Genomic DNA, 17,320 nt, shown 5'->3' with positions numbered 1-17,320 from the left:
TTTGCCTGGCTTCAGGCCATGCAGGACCTTAGCCCTGGATCTAACCCTGCCTAGACCTTGACCCTGAGGCCAGACCTGTTCAGTAACCTGGGTCACATCTGCTTTCTCTATAGCATCTTAAGCCTTGTAATCTAGCTGTCGTAGAGGTAGAGGGAAAGGAATGGAAGCAGAGAAGAAGGAGGCTAAGGGCAATTGGGGCCAAAGGAAAGAGACAGGAATTGAAGAATGGACACAGAGAAAGTGACTAGGGGGAATGTGACCCTATAAAAGATCATCTTAAGAATGACTGTGTCCATCAGATCAAGTCAGTGTGAGGGAGCTGCAGGGGGGGATGCACTGAACACAGGCACCCATGCGTCCTGGGAGCAGACTGTGGGCCTGAGACATAGCAAAGAGGGGAGGGATCTGGGGGAAGGACGAGCTTTCCAACAAGTAAAACAGAAGCCTTTAATCTTTGTACCTTTAGGTGAAAGTCTTCAACTGACTACTGAGTGCACAGTGTCACTTCCAGTGACCTAGTCAGTCGAGGGATGTCGTGTGAGGACTGGGAAGAGAAGCAGGGAGCTGCAGTAGAACTTACAGTATCCTCAGAGTTGAGCTCCTCTTCACCTTGTCAATAGGCAGTGTTAAGAGTGGGATATGAGAAACTGAGACGAGAACAGAAAAAGACCTCTGAGCTCAGGTTGTTGTACAGGGTCTACAGTGCTAGAAAGGCCAGCGCTGGTGAGTTGAAAATGTGGATGGGAAATACGTGAGGAAGAAGAGGGAGGAGTAATGTTGCAGTCGTAAGGATTTGCATTCCTTCAGGAATCACTTCAGCTGTGACAGCGTTGGAGACTGTGTAGGTTACAAAGTCTCCTCATGTTCAGCTTCTCCTCCGGATACCCTTGTAAAGTCGTAGAACACAGCAGAAGGAATGAGATCAGTATGCAAAGTGGATCTGTGATAAATGCCATGGGAATGGTACAGTGAATTTTTAGGGGTGTGCAACAGAGGAAGGGACTACCTTTTTCTGGGGTGCTAAGGGAAAAATATCATGATGAGAGGATGCGAATTTTCCTTGTCCTTAAAGGAGAATAATGATTTGTTGATTAAACAATGAAAGCTAGCATCTCCTGAGCACCTACTAAGTGCCACACAGTGTTTTCAGCACTAATTTATGAGCATTTATGGCCCGGTTATGCCTTAAACGGGTAAGAAGGTTTGCATGAACTGACTCTAGGAGTGAGTGTCTGGGGTGGCATTTGTAGAAATGAAGTTGGCAGGAGAAGAAGTACAGAATGATCACAGTGGAGAGGTGGAAAATCATAGCTCAGGAGGAGTGTTCCATTTGGCTTTAGAGAGGGCTGGGGCAGAGAAGAGTGAGCAGGAAATGAGGCCGGGATGGTAGGTTAAGGCTAGACTGGAGAGTCCTCATGTCCCGTCTCTAGTGGAATTTGGACTTGAGACTGTGCTGAATAAATAGCATCAGTAGGTTTGTGACCTTGGGTAGTGACCCATTCTGAATTCGAAGAACTGAAACAGGCAGTGTGTTTTGGGTAGATTGGAGTGAAAGAGCCTGGAAGTGAGGAGTTGAATATGGGACAACTGAAGATGACAGTGGGCGTGGAGATGATGCCTGGGAAACAGGAACAGAGGAAACGGGGTTTTTCCTGGTTTTTGAAAACCAGCCTCAAAAACTGGTTTTCTCTTCATTTTGAAGGAAAACAGGTATTGGGACCACTGACATTATAAGCATGGAAATTAAGTCCGTTATTACATATTTATTCTGACACTATGAACCCTTTTTTAGTCCTTGTCTTATATCCCTTAACCAAAAATGGTGTTGGAAACACCTGTTCAGCACTTGACCCATTCGTATAATTCTACATACCTAATTATGTGCTTCCCATGGCAATAATCTGTGAGCTAGATCTGGAAGCAATGAGAGACATGTCCCCCGCCTCCCAAGAGCTAGTGATCCAGTTGAGAAACCAGGATATACACAGATGCAGTAATAGAACTGAGCTAGTCTTTTTCTTGGCTCCCAGCTTCCTACTTCCTCCTTCCTTTCTTCTTTAACTTCAGGTCTTACCAGCCCCAGATACTGGAGAGGGCTTTAGCAACAATAGGTCAGAAGCTGTAGGTATATAAGATTTGGTGGGCAAGGGTGGAGGTGGGAGGCTGGGATGTCATACAAATTACAGATCACAGATGCTATGTCTTACAGGTAGGACCCTGTCTGGAGACTCCTTACCTGCACTTTTGTGTCTTCCATTTAAGAGATACAGGAAAGTTATTGATTTGATTACAGAAATGCTTAGAGGAAACTCTAAGCCTTGCTGAGCTCCTTCAGCCCTGGTGTGAGCCCCGTTCATCTGTACTTAGTCCACAGCTCTGACTCACAGATGCCATGTTTGCACAGCCCTATTTATGGCCCTTGTCTTTCCAAAGATATGCCGTTGGGAGTGCTTTGGCCATTCTTGTCAAAATAAGCCAAGGGATATCTTATCTACCCCAGGTTTGCTTTGGCCCTGCTAGCCTCTGCTCTGGAATACTCCTACATGTTTGCTCTCCTGATAATGCTGCTCTTAGCAGGAGGTGCTGTCGCACTTCAGCTTAGGTGGACAGTTAGTTTCATCTGAGTGACAGAGAAGATCTCAGAGGCCACTCACTGTTGGGAGGCGCTGTTCTTCAGGGTGAGGAGCAGGCAGAGAAGCAGTACCATGTTTGTCCAATTTTGAGGACAGCTTGTTTCATACAGAAAGTAGTGGCAGGCACAGAAGTTTAAAGAGGGTTCTAAGGTGGAGGATTTATCACTGCTCACTCTGGATATAGGGATCTCGGGATAAGAGGAGCAATTTTTCTCTAGAAAAATAACCCTGGAAAAACATTATTTTCCTCTTTTTAGAGCCACTGAAATGCAAAAGCAGAAAATGACAAGTTGAACATGAATAGATGAATATATGATATATGAATATAGTTTGCCTGTGAAGGTACAACACCTAGAGTATGAAACATTTTGTGTTAAAATAGAGTTTATGGCTGGGCACGGTGGCTCATGCCTATAATCCCAGCAGTTTGGGAGGCTGAGGCAGGAGGATCGCTTGACCCCAGGAGTTTAAGGCCAGCCTGGGCAACACAGCGAGACCCTGTCTCAACTAAAAAAAAAAAAAAAAAAGAAAGAAAGAAAGAAAGAAAAAGAAAAAAAGTAGAGTTTGTGTTAGAGTTTTAGAGTTTTCTCAAGGCCAAACCAGGAAAAATAAGATTTATTGGTGGCAGCCCTGCCCTAGAGATTTATAATGCCCTACTTTTTGCTAAAAGATGTTGTTTGGGATCTCTTTACCAGCTGCAAAGGACTTCTTGGCACTTCTTAAAGCTTATATTGAGGAAAAAAAATCCTAAAGATTGCATTTTCATGTCAATGTACCTCCTAGGATATTTTCATGAGTAACAGTATGATCAATAAGTATAATCTCGCTTATAGTTCAAAATTATTTTAACATTTTGCTACAACAGAACTTGAATTTTGTTTTCCTTAATGGTAGTTATCTGTTATTCAAATTATTTTTCGGAAATTATATTTCCGAAAATCTGTATTGGAAGTAAAATTACACAGCAGCATAATTTTTGACAGTAAAAGCCATTGATATTTACATTCGCCATAGTGCTGTGACTTCACTGCAGTCGTGCCCTAAACTACTAACGATAAGATATTTTTATGATAGACAACTCAAATAGTGCCTTATTCCTCATAAATGTCATCTTGCATTTACATGGGCTAATCATTTGACATTGATATCATATAAAGCTCACACCAGGAGTTGGGAATGTGCTCTTTTGATTTAGCATTAATCTATTTTATAAAGAACTTTATCCAAATGTGCAAATTCTCTAAACAGTCATGTTTGCATGGGATCTGCCTTGGACTAGCTCCTTTTGTAGCCCGATTTCAAAGTTGACTTGTGCTGTCGAATGTCTTTCACACTAACTGAAGTGTTTGTGTATTTGCTCTTCTGTCCTGTTTTTGCTGTTTCTCTGCTTTAGAGATTCAGAATATTCAGAGAGCTTCTTTCTATGACAGTGTTTCTGGTCTTCATGAGCCACCAGGTGAATGTATAAAGCCTGTAGGTCTTCCAAAACAGAAGGGTTTTAAGCCCACAGGAAGAACGTGGGGGGACTGGCAGGGTGGCTGGGGAGGGCGGGGGTAGACTGGGGTGCTGGGGTGGGCTTTGGGTTTCTGTTTTTGTTTTGCTCATAGGCCTGCATGAACCTTTCATTTCATGCTCAGTTTTATTATACTTCAAGGCAAATGTTTGAGTGCATAAGCAATTTAATTGCTACTGCCTACACATTGCTTCTTATTTTATGCATAGCACTTATAGCACCGCATATTAAAAGGTATGCCACTACCTTTTCCAATAGCGCCATTGCGATACACAGTCCTCTAAGGAAATTGTTAAGAACTGATTTTGAGTCACCTTTAAATTTTCAACTCTGAGGAATTCCAGGGAGGATTTTTTTCTTTTATTTAAGACACACTTTGTAGACAAATAATTACATAGCTACCTCAGGTGTGTTGGTCTCATCATTATACCTTTTGTTTGGAATTTGTGTGCATATCTGGCTACTTGGCCTTTTCTTTTCAACCAGAGGCCTTGAAACTATCTACAAGGCCTGATATGTGCAAGGTGAGATGAAAATAGAGTGGAATGTTGTCAGAATTATACATTGAACCTTAAATTGAGCTCCAAATGTTTGGGCTTTGTGATCCGAATCCTTAGCCCTGTGTTACAATACAGCCTAACTACAGCTTACAGAGTCTCCAAAAGCCCAATATAAAATGAAGCCCACCCAGCCTTCCAAATGTTTAGTGAAACTGGCAAGTAGCAAAACTCAAAGATAAATTTATCTTATGAAATTTCCTTTATGATTTTTGGAACATGATAATGCTGAGATCCAAATCCATCTCAAAAGTTATATTTAAAATGTTAAAGGACCATGCCTATTTTAATCCAACTCAAAATCCCTGCCATCACCTCTAGTTCACATACTATGAAAGAAGTAGACGGCAAGTGTGGATTGGGAGGAGAGAAAAGATTATGCTAGAGACAGCATAAGCAGGAGTGAAAATTCTACAGAACTCCAGAGGAAGGGATCTCTAAATTCAGTCCTCTATGGCGTTGGGGAATGCTGACAGTGTTGAAATGGACGAGGGAAGCTTGGAGGTAGTTTTCAGCTATAACCTGGGACTTGTGCTTTATTAAAGGTTAGTGCTTGATCTTTTGGACTTTCTCCTAAAGTGAGTGCCCTCTTTAGATGAATTCCCTTTGGATTTCTAACCTCATAAGAGAATTCAGGCTGTGAGCTCTTTGAGGGCAGGGCCAGTGTCTGGCTTTGCTCACTGTCATTTCTTCAGCACCTGGCACAGAGGAGGCAAAACATCACTAAGTTGCTGAGAGAGAGCTGATGGATGGATAGGGGGTGGCGACCCCACACCCATTTTCAGCCCCAGCAGCTTCGCCTACCGTTCCCACTGTGACCACCTAAAGCACGGACACTCTTTCCAGTGGGACCATGATCTTTGGGGTGTATACACCAGGCATTTTGCTGTACCAGCAGCATCCAGCACAGAGCCTCTCTTAGATGACTTCATGCTAATGAATGAGCAGCGGGGAGGCTCATTCCCCTCACTGTACCCTCACCTTGGCACTGAACATCTTCCCGGTTCTGTCTCTCTCTGTGAGGTGTCCTTTGGTTGAGTTACTCAGCTGAACCAAGTACCAAGGATCTCAATCTCCGCTTCTCCTTGGAAGCCCATCCATCTACCAAGGCCAAATATGTTCTTTGAGATTGTGTGTAATATTTTAAAGCAAAATCGTTTTCTCTTTAATGTGTTTATGGATTCAAGACCACCACCCCAGAGAGGGCTAAGGGATTTTAAAATGAAAATGTAGGACTTTAATATTTCCAGTGATTTCTTGGAAGACAATGGATGAAGGAGTTTCTAGGGATCCAAATTGTGATTGCCTGTGATGTGCTGACATGTGGTAAGCACCTCTCTAAAGCAGGTGACACAAAGCTAATAGGACCCATGTGCTTAAGTACATGTGTAATGATGGGAAAATATCATTATGAAGAGCATGCAGGCTTCTGGTACTGGAATAAAGAGAGATTTGCAGAAAAATCACAGGACAAGTACAGAAGAGAAAGAAACAGGGGAGAATAGGATTCCTAGAGGCAAATACGGAGGTCATACAAGTTTCTGCTATAAAGTCAAGGACTGTTTTCTTACAAGTATATTTTGGAAGTCTGGACTTCAGAGATAAATCAGTAGTGGAAGATACAAGCAGAGTGAACCAACAAAAAGGGGTTGTAACCTGAAAGCTACAGGCAGGGCTTTTGGACTAAAGGGGTAATGGGTAATAGGGTAATTGAGACTATCAAAGGCTTTAGACCTGATCCAAATCATGTTGGAGGGACAATTATGTATCATTTTCACTAATGCTAGTTTATACCTGCACCTGCAATTTCCTTCATAGAACAGCACCAGTTAGGCTCTTTGAACCTCCATGTGTGCTAGATTGCAGCTGACAGGTCCAGAAGAGTGTACTACCAGAGCAAAAATTGGGGAAAACCTGAGAAGTCCAGGTAGAGTCAAGTATCATGACTGATAAGATGGTACCCATTTAATCTCCGTATAGATTACATCCATTGATCATAACCTCCATCTCAAGTCCCATTTTAGAATCTGTGGTTTAGGTCTGACATAGTTTACGTGTTTAAATTGTTCTCGCTTTCAATGGATGAAGGTTTTTGTTATTGTCGCAGTATATTCTGCTCCTTCCTGTTTTTGATCTTGAGTATTAGCAATAGTTGGAAACTCACCGAGGAGAAGCAGCGCTTGGGTGCTGCAGCTTGAGTTCCTGAGGGCAAGTGCAGACAGCGACATTTAGTTCTCAGGGTTATTGTGAGTATCAACTACGGCAACATGAACCTGAATGCGTGGCACACGGGGAGTGCCTGAATGTGTGGTGTTGTAGAGTTGCCGTTGCCGTGGCTGCATCTGCAGCAGCTGCTGCTGTAATTACAGAACAACAGAGAAACCCAATAAATGTTTATTTCCTTGGCTTTACTTAACATAAGTCTAGTATTGCTCATAGTGTCCCAAGGTGCAGCTGATAGGCAGTGGTGGCAGGCTGCCCAGTCTCAGCATGAGTTGGGGACATGGGACCCCACAAGGGGAGAAAGTGAGCGCAGACGACAGTGGAAGCTGCGGGCAAAGAGGGGCTTCCTGTCTGCCCAACGCCTTAGATGGCCTGGCCGAAAGGGATAGGAAGGTAGATGGAAAAAAGGGAGACATTCAAGTTTGGCTTGAGACTAGTGCTTGGGATAAAGAAGATTGCTTTCTCCTTAAATCATGTGCTTCCTCTCAACCTCTCAACTTCCTGGGGTTTTTCTAAAAATTTCCAAATGCTAGAGTAATTAGCAGATCGGTTCTAGCAACTAGTTATGTAACCACTGTAAACTTGTTATTACAGTACCACATAACAGGGATATTACGGAGACAGACTGATGTTAAGATTGTTTCTGCGAATTCATAATAGTTAAATATATTCGTTTCCAAATTGTTTATAACAGTGACATTTTCATCTATATGAGGGTGGAATTGTCTTACCTTGTTTAAATGAGTATTGAGAACCTGCTCCATGCCTCACACAGTGCCAGGCACTGGAGACCTTTCATGAGGAGTGCGTGATGCTGCTCTCAGTCATCAACATCTAGCTGTTGAAATTAACATTAAATAGGTTCCTTCCCCCTTTTTTGGTTTCCAGCTATATTAACTAGAATGAATTTCTGAAGATCTAGCTTAAATACTTGAAAGTAAATTTAGTAACACTAGTATTTTGGCCCATGCACAGATTTGAAAAACATAAAAATCTTATGGACCCGTCTCCTAGATTATCCCCTAGAAGGGCCAGTTAAGGATTCTGGCACCAGCCGATGCCATTCCTTCTATGAAACTGTTGGTGGCAGTTTCATGATGAGATAGACGACACATTGCATTTTCTCTCTTAAACTGCGAATATGTCGTCACAGATTTCAGTCCGGAACTCATCTAATTTCCGACTGTTTAAATTGTTATAGATTAGTAAATTAGGTGTTAGTAGAAAATACTTTTCAGGCTTCTAGAACCAAGTAATGAATGTAAATGCCCACCAGCAATCCTAACCAGGGTCTCCTGACATCTCAGATAGAAGAATTTACAGTGCAAGAATAAGCAAAGCTAATCTTTACCCTGAAACTGTGGCTGGAGGAAAGGCACTTGAGATTTAGAAAGCAATATTAGGTCCTCCAGTGAGGCGCGCTGCTCATTTCAAGGAGCTGCTGGAGTCTTCTCTTCGCATTTTCTGCCTTTCTCTGGTTTCTGCTTTGATCAACAAGAAAATACTCTTAAAATAGAGTTTTTTCGGGTCTTGATTGTTGAGTGAAATCATACATTATTAGTGTGGCTCAAATCATTTAATGAACTTCCCAAAGTGTTTCTCTTTTACCCACAAGATAATTTCGTTGGTGGAATCTAACCCTGAGTTTAAAATGTTGAATTAAAAACAGCTGGGTGCGGTGGCTTACGCCTGTAATCCCAGCACTTTGAGAGGCCGAGGCGGGCAGATCACATGGTCAGGAGTTCGAGACCAGCCTGGCCAATATGATGAAACCCCATCTCTGCTAAAAATAAAAAATTAGCCAGGCATGGTGGCAGGCACCTATAGTCCCAGCTACTCAGAAGGATGAGGCAGGAGAATTGCTTGAACCCAGGAGGCAGAGGTTGCTGTGAGCCAAGACTGTGCTACTGCACTCCAGCCTGGGTGACAGAGCAAGACTCCATCTCAAAAAAACAAAAAACAAGAACTGAAAGTCTAAAGCATTATTTTTTTTTAATCTGAATATTTAGCTTTGGATTGTCCTTATTAAAATTAAATTTGAAAATCAGGATTATTATGACTATTTATTGGTTACTATATTTTTAAAAAGCCACACACACAACACTGACAGCAGATTGTGTTTAAGAACTGCCCGTGCAGGCTAAAGTACTGCACAACCAGTGTAATTGATCCTTCCAGAGTAACATGGTGCTCTTCCTCTTTTGTTGTAGTGGTGATTTGTTCTTCTGGTAAACTTCATGCAAGTTCACTTAGCAGATATTTATTAAATAGCTACTGTGTGCCTGGCACCAGGCACCGGTCAACATTTAGGGCTGGGAGATTGTCTCCGCTGATGGTTGGGGGGCCAGAGACACCATAGGCACAGCTTTCGGGGCCCTGAGTATGTGAGATGCTGGAAAAATGTTCCCTGGGGAAGCTCAGTCCAGTGAGAAGAAGCACAGAAACAGTGTGGAAGTTCTGTCCCAGGGATTTGAAGCCTAGAGAAGGGAGTGGCCTATTTAGCTTTGGAGGCAGGGTGAAAACCGAACGTAAGAAGAGTTCCCTGAGGTAGCTGGTAAAGGAATGGAGATTTAAAAGTATTTAAGCATTTGCCAAGATGACTGGAGCGGGCTGGGCATTCCAGGCAGAGAGAAAAGGATGGAATGTGAAGTCATTGTGTCTTTGGGAAAATGCAACTAGTTTGTACAGTTGGCCTTTAGGGGCACATGTGAAAGGGACAAGAGAGGTGCCTTCATTGAGCACTTGAACGTTTTTCAGGCTCACAACTCTGAAGCGTGGTCTCCTTAGCTCCATTTCAAGAGGAGGAAATTTAGGCTTAGAGAAGTTGGATCACTTGCCCCAGAATCACCCAGCTCATGAGTGTGGTGTGTCTGACTCTGAGTGGAGGCCATTGCTGTGTTGTACTACTGAGCTGAGTTATTTGGACAATATCCGACAGGCTGTGGGAGAAATTCGAGGATGTTAATGCTTAGTTTTGTCTTTTAGAAATGGCTGCTACATTACACAGGGACAAAACGTGTAAATGAAGGAACCATGTAGCACTACGGGTAGAGGATGAAATGGGGGAGAAGTGCAGGATCCAGGTCAGAAGCAGGAGCCCAGCAAGGGCAGGGGAGAGGAGGGTGGATCGATGACATCTTAACTTTTGGCTTGACCACTTTTGGTCAGTGGTTCCATTGGATAGGAAACCCAGGAGGAAGAACAGGACAGAGGGTGGGTCCGTGCTTGGGTTTAAGACATGGGCCTTTGTCCCCTCTCCATATCCTTCTTTTTTTTTTTTTTTTTTTTGAGACAGTCTCGCTCTGTTGCCCAGGCTGGAGTGCAGTGGCATGATCTCAGCTTACTGCGACCTCTGCTTCCTGAGTTCAGGCAATTCTCCTGCCTCAGCCTTAGCAATTCTCCTGCCTCAGCCTTCCAAGTAGCTGGAACTACAGGTGTGCACCACCACGCCAGCTACTTTTTGTATTTGTTGTACTTTTAGTAGAGACAGGGTTTCACCATGTCGGCCAGGCTGGTCTCAAACTCCTGACCTCAGGTGATCCTCCCGCCTCGGCCTCCTAAAATACTGGGATTACAGGCATGAGCCACTGTGCCTGGCCTTCATTCCTCTTTAACTCCTCCTCCTCTGCTGAGCTCCTTGGGGATGGTCTTAGGCCCTCCATCTCTTTCTGGTCTCCCCTAGATAAAAGTTGACAACTCCCAAATTTACCTTTCTAGTTCAGACCTCTATTCCTAGCAGCAGACTGGAATTTTCCTCTTGTCACTTGACATCTCTCTTCTACTTCGAAGTCCCCCAGGCATCCCAGACTTACTTAGAGTTTGGGTTTTGTCTTCCCATCCACAAAACCCACTTCCCTCCTTGTCTTCTCTACCAGCCACTCAGTTGCTTAAGCCAGAATCCTGGCAGTTATTCTTGAAATGCTCCTCTGCCTCACTTTGCATATCAAGTTCATCCAAGAGCAAGTCCGTCCTCCCACTAAAATACCTCTTGAATCTTCCTTCTCGATCCGTCTTCGTAATCTCACTAGCTCCAGCTGCCCTCATCGCCTAGACCCTGGACTCCTGGGAGGGTCACCTGTCTGGCCTCCCCACTTCCACTTCTCCCTCCCCCTTCCCCAGGCCATTCTGCAGGCAGCAGCCAGTGTGCGTGTCATAAGCTCCTCCTCATACCGGTGCCGCCTCCTCCGTGCTGGCCTTCCTTCGCTTCTTCGTGCCCCTGGTCTTCCACATATGCCGATTGCACTGACTGGAGCGGTCATCTTCCCACAGGCCCATTCTTAATTTTGGGGTTTTATATGGCATTTCCCCAGAGAGATCTCTAACCACTCATTTCTCCTATAGCATCCTGTTATTTTCTTTGAATGCATTTCTCACTCTTTTTAATTACAAACATATTTAATGTTTACATAATTTATCCACTGACATGTATATATCAAGCATGTTGGTACCAGACATCATGCAGGGAGCAGGGATGCAACATTGAGTCAAAGCAGACGTGCTAGGATTGAACAAGCATTTGTAGAAGGCAGAGGCACCTTTGTGACATCTGAGTGGAGAGTAGAATACAGGTGTTTGGCAGCTGGCTCTGGGTGGTCAGGTATATCTAGTTAGAGTCATAGCTGAGATCACCTGGGTTGGGAATATGGCTTGAGAAAAGCAGAGGGCCAATGTCAGCATTTGTATTGTGCCTTATTCTAGAAGGGTTGCAGATGAATTGATTTGGGATCCCAGGTGAGTGCCGTGAGGTACAGGAAAAGCAGAAGAGAAATCATCAAGAAACATGGGACTGAAGTAGTGAGGGGGAGGTAGGGTACAGGAGAAGGTGGGGCTCCTAAAAAAGCCAGGAGTGGAGCGTTTTTAGAATGGTGCTGTGACATCACCAGGTAAACATAGCAGGGTCAAGAAAAACAAGCACCGGGTGGTGTCTATTCATTTAGCAATTTCAGTCATTGCCTGAGTAGTGCTGGGCGGGAGAGGAAGAGGACGGGCCATAGGCCAGTTGGCTACACACTGGGAAGTGAGTGGGAGAGGATATGGTGTAGCAACGCTGTGAACTACTCAAGAAAGAAGCGTGGCTCTGACAAGAGAAGTGGGAAGATTACAGGGTCAAGGGAAGATCAGTATTTTATGGGGCCTGCAGAAGTGGGTTTGTGCTACTTTCTGCTGGGGCAAGTGAAGAGGGAGAGGTTGAAGGCACAGGAAAGAATGGTGGTTTCTGAGGTAAGACAGTCTCCAGTGCACAAGCAAAAGAGGTAACTCTGACCCACATCCTTGAATCTGGTAGCTTTGCTTGGAAGCAGTTGTAGTGTAGTGTGCCTGCGTGGGCCTGGAAATTAAACAGCTTTTACCCGCCCTTCTCCCATCTTCCACTGAAGACCTGCATAACTTGAGCAGTTCATTTTTACCCGGGGTCATGGTTCTCTTCTGTTAAAAACCTCACTGGAAATTGATAATTGAATGAGATCTTGCACATAAAGCTCTTCGCACAGTGTCAGGTCCCCATATGCTTCTGTCATAGGAAACAAATGAAAGAAATGAGGTGTCCATTAGGGTTGAGGAGGGCATTAAAAAGGGCAGTTCAGTTGATAATTCTGATTGATTTTAAAGTATTTAAGTAATGTGCCTCATTCATTTAACTTCTTTTCAATAAGAGGATATGTACATTATGCACCAAATGTTTTGCTTGTGGCTGGTGTACTGTTTATGGTCTCATCATTAGAAGTACTAGGTCTTTGTGGATAATGTAAAAATATCAGTTGCTCTAACAAGGGAATGTCTGACAAGTTTAGCCATTGAACACCTAGGAAGCTTAGGCATTTATCTTTTCAGAAGAGTCCTTCCTATTTTGTGTTCTTGCCCTTTAATAAGTGTTATTCATGTTTTGAGAAGAGAGCTGAAGCTTACACATTGCTAAAAATCTGAACTCCTATAATCTAATCTTCCTGCATTTGTTCCTAAAACTTGAATGACTTTTCTCACTGAATATCTAATGACTAATAAGAGAGAATTCTGGTCCCTAGTCCCTGAGGTTATTTGTTAAGTGGATTTGTACAATCAGATATTCTTATATATATTTTTATGAGCCATTTCCTATTTGGAGGCCTTTCACAGTATCAGTTTGTATGTATCAATAATGCCAGCCAATGAGTTTTCATTTACCAAATAATTGTAAATGTAACAGGCACAATGTTATCCAAGACAGTGAATTCCTGAAACTAGCGCAGCGGAAGGCATCTGCTGGTGTGTGTTAGTGTGGAGCTGTCAAAGCACTACAGTATCCTGCCATATAAGTGTGTGGCTGTTAGTTCCCGGCTTGTGCAGTGCCTAAGTATGCTGACTGCCTTACCTATATGGCATCTCCTGTCATTTGTTCCACAAAGCTTGTGCTGCTGCACTTTCACTGTGTCTTTTCTTTCCCTGCTAATGAGTGAGGTTTGGCTTATATTTGTTTTGTCCTTTCTTCTCCCCAGTGGACCGTATTGTGGGTCTGGATCAAGTCACTGGTATGACTGAGACAGCTTTTGGCTCCGCATATAAAACCAAGAAGGGCATGTTTCGTACCGTTGGGCAACTCTACAAAGAATCTCTCACCAAGCTGATGGCAACTCTCCGAAACACCAACCCTAACTTTGTTCGTTGCATCATTCCAAATCACGAGAAGAGGGTACGTGCTGAGCAAAACATATGCTGGTATTTAAAACTGATCTAGGTCAGGTGCTAAAGATTAAACCATGAAACTATTGTTTGCTTGATTAGGCTGGAAAATTGGATCCACACCTAGTCCTAGATCAGCTTCGCTGTAATGGTGTCCTGGAAGGGATCCGAATCTGTCGCCAGGGCTTCCCTAACCGAATAGTTTTCCAGGAATTCAGACAGAGGTATTGCTAACTTTTACTTTTTTTGCTTATGTATCAAAGTTTATCTTAATATGAATTAAAACAGTGATGTAATAAGGAAATCTTTTTCCTTGTCCCATACATAGTTTGTTTTCTTATATAGCAAACATATAGTGAGGTACTGGAAAAGGGACAACCCTTACTACCTTGATTATTGTATTGGTAGGAAGACTGAGTGCCTCCTTTATAAAAAGGCAATGTGCTAGGAACTGCTATGAGTGCTGCAAAGAAACATGCCATGTTTTCAGCGCCCTGAAGTTAGCTTTGAGATAAACATAGAAAGCTGAAAGCTTACAGTTTACTTACTCAGACAGTTCTACCTGGGATTCAAACATAATTATTTTTATTTTTATTTATTATTTTTGAGATGGAGTCTTCGCTCTGTCACCCAGGCTGGAGTGCAGTGGCACCATCTCGGCTCACTGCAGCCTCCGCCTCCCAGGTTCAAGTGATTCTCCTGCCTCAGCCTCCTGAGTTGCTGGGACTACAGGCACGTGCCACCATGCCCGGCTAATTTTTTGTATTTTTAGTAGAGACGGGGTTTCACTGAGCTAGCCAGGATGGTCTCGATCTCCTGACCTCGTGATCCCGCCTCGGCCTCCCAAAGTGCTGGGATTACAGTACAAACATAATTATTTTTAAAATTGGTTTTTTAAATAGATGAGTAATGTATGTTCCTTTTAGGAAAATTGGAAAATACAAGAGAAGTAAAAAAGTAAATAAAAATCATCGAGGAGTGATTCCTAAAAACATGCTGGGGTACTTCTTTCCATCTTTTCTCAATGAATATATCTGTATGTGTGTGTGTATGTATATGTATTTTTTTCCAATGTATGTGTGTACATGTGCACACACATGCGTGCAATTACAGTCTTTTAGCTAACATAGGGAAAGGAGTAGATAGAAAAGGATTAAGAAAAAACAAAAGGGAAAAGATCTGTCAACTTGCAGTGGAAATGGATACAAACATATGATGAGAGTTATTTTTAACTTTTATTTGGTAATTTTCTTGAATAGTTACATTTAGTTTGCTTTTTTTCTTCTTTTTTCTGGAAATCAGATTTCAAAGTATGACACCATTTGCTGTTCCATGAAATAAATGGTGCTGCCAGGTCAAAGAATGGTCTTTGTGCCCTTTCTCCCACTGTACCAGATAGAATCACCTTGAGAAGCTTTTCCAGTCCATGTGTGTCTTCAGGAAAGCCATCATTCTGATCCCATTGTATGATGAAGTCTGGTAGATTTTCATTTTTTATTGTTAGGAGAAAAAGGGAGTATAATTGGCATCCAAGATACAAAGTTGATTGATGTAGCCAGGATTCCTCCTTTAATATAGCCGGTATCTTTTATTTTTCTGATTAAGGTATAGCCTGTATACAGTGAGGTACACAGATTTTAAATGTGCAGCTCAGTGAACACATGTACGTGTATACACCCAGACCAATGTCATGTCACATGTCACCCTGATATTTTCTGATGTTCTGAATAGAAGCCTATGAACACAGCTCTTACAGCCCTTCCTGTTATCTAATAAATGCTACAAATTGACAGTGACTTAAAGTACAGAAAGCCAGATTCTCTTTTGCATCTTGAGGATATGAACATTTTATGGGAAATGAAGAAAAATGAAAGGTTTCTAAAACACCATGCTTTTGATTTTTCTCTGCCACAACCTCCTAAACCTACTTTTTGACCTGAAAGAACTAACCTCATTTTTACTTATGAGAAATAGAAAGTCGATCTACGGAAAACATCAGATTATCACCAGTTCATTTCTTGACGCTTAATTTAACATGTATTACCCAACATTTTATTGCCTCTTAGAGCAAAACGCACAGTTAGTAGATATACATTGTTCACAAATTTCTACAAAATACTTCTTGGAATATTTTCTTACAGATATGAGATCCTAACTCCAAATGCTATTCCTAAAGGTTTTATGGATGGCAAACAGGCCTGTGAACGAATGGTAAGGTTTTCTTGATTTTTTCTGGTTTGTAGATTTAATCTAATCTTTCTTGTAGTTAAAAAAAGTAAATGAACTCTTTCTCTCTTAGATCCGGGCTTTAGAATTGGACCCAAACTTGTACAGAATTGGACAGAGCAAGATATTTTTCAGAGCTGGAGTTCTGGCACACTTAGAGGAAGAAAGAGATTTAAAAATCACCGATATCATTATCTTCTTCCAGGCCGTTTGCAGAGGTTACCTAGCCAGAAAGTAAGTGGGTATTCACAAATTAATCGTTCACTGAGGATGTGCTTGTGCTAAATAAGCGTTGCGTTTTGGCCTGGGGATGCAAGAGTGTGTGAGACATAGTCTGTCCTTATGGAAATTGCTTTATAGTGGCAGAGATAGTCAGGTAAATACATGAACATTCTAAGTAATGGGATGTTGCAATACGAAAACACACAAGGAGGCTGGGCATGGTGGTTCAAGCCTGTAATCCCAGCACTTTTGGAGGCTGAAGTGGGCAGATCACTTGAGCTCAGGAGTTCGAGACCAGCCAGGGCAACATGGCAAAACCCCATCTCTACTAAAAATACAAAAATTAGCCAGGCTTGGTAGTGTGCGCCTGTAGTCCCAGCTACCTGGGGGAGCTGAGGCAGGAGGATCTCTTGAACCGGGGAGGTCAAGGCTGCAATAGGCCAAGATGGCACCACTGCATGCCAGCCTGGGTGACAAAGTGAGACCCTATCTCAAACACCCACACACACAAGGGGCCAAGGGGTTTGGGGTCCTGCTTCAGCTCAAGTCCTCAGAGAATGCTTCTCTGAGGCTGAAACCTCAAGGGTAAGAAGGCTGGCCCTGTGAAGGGAGGAGAGAGAAGCTTTTCAGTAAGGGAACTACAGCAGCATCCTGGCAAGAGTCTGGCAGCATTTGAGAAGGTGACAGAGTCCAGTGTGGCTGGAGCAGGATGGGTGAGAGGGAGCAAGGTGAGAGAAGAGGCTTGAGAATCAGATGCTGGACAGGGGTTAGGAGTGCAGTGACGGGGAATCTATACTGTCAAGGCCGCCTGGCTGTGGTGTGCAGAATCCGTTGAGATGGGCCAAGAGTAGAATTGGGAGGGCCAGTTGGGAAGCTGTTTTAGTGATTTGGGTAGAAGATGATGGTGCCTGGACCCAAGAAGGTGGTGTTGGAGAATGAGAGAAAAGTTGTTAAATTTGAGATAGAATTCAAAGGACTTAGAACTGATTTGGATTTAGAAGGTCATACTGGTATTTATTTCTTTCTACTGAACACTTCGGGTTTCGGAGTGAGAGAAGTTGAGAGAGGTTGAATAGTTTGCCATCCAGACAGTTTTGAGCAAACAGAATCTGAACACCTGGACTGGAAGTCAGCACTCTGCAATAATGTCCTCTACGTGTGGGTTGGAAAACAGCTCTGGTTCCTGGGCAGTCTGCTTGCCCAGACAGTGGTCAAGAGGGTTTTAAACAGAAGAAGGTAAAGGCAATACTTGTGGATTTTTGCCTATAAAATAGAATACAGAGTAAAAAGAG

At 43.0% G+C, this 17,320-nt stretch overlaps 1 protein-coding gene across 6 annotated transcripts in view; it reads left to right on the top strand.

Moving 5' to 3' along the window:
* MYH10 (myosin heavy chain 10) overlaps positions 1–17,320 on the top strand; it is a 155,176-nt gene that overhangs the window by 94,789 nt on the left and 43,067 nt on the right. For all 6 annotated transcript variants that reach the window (XM_009251285.4, XM_054535393.2, XM_054535397.2 and 3 more), the window contains 4 exons: positions 13,397–13,590; positions 13,683–13,804; positions 15,722–15,791; positions 15,880–16,040. In XM_009251285.4, the coding sequence (XP_009249560.2) occupies positions 13,397–13,590; positions 13,683–13,804; positions 15,722–15,791; positions 15,880–16,040 (547 nt within the window). The remainder of the gene's footprint in view (positions 1–13,396; positions 13,591–13,682; positions 13,805–15,721; positions 15,792–15,879; positions 16,041–17,320) is intronic.

This window comes from Pongo abelii, chromosome 19 (genome assembly GCF_028885655.2).
Source record: "Pongo abelii isolate AG06213 chromosome 19, NHGRI_mPonAbe1-v2.0_pri, whole genome shotgun sequence".
NCBI lineage: Eukaryota > Metazoa > Chordata > Mammalia > Primates > Hominidae > Pongo > Pongo abelii.
Note: the sequence above shows the minus strand (reverse complement) of the source record. Positions and strands in the feature narration are given on the sequence as shown.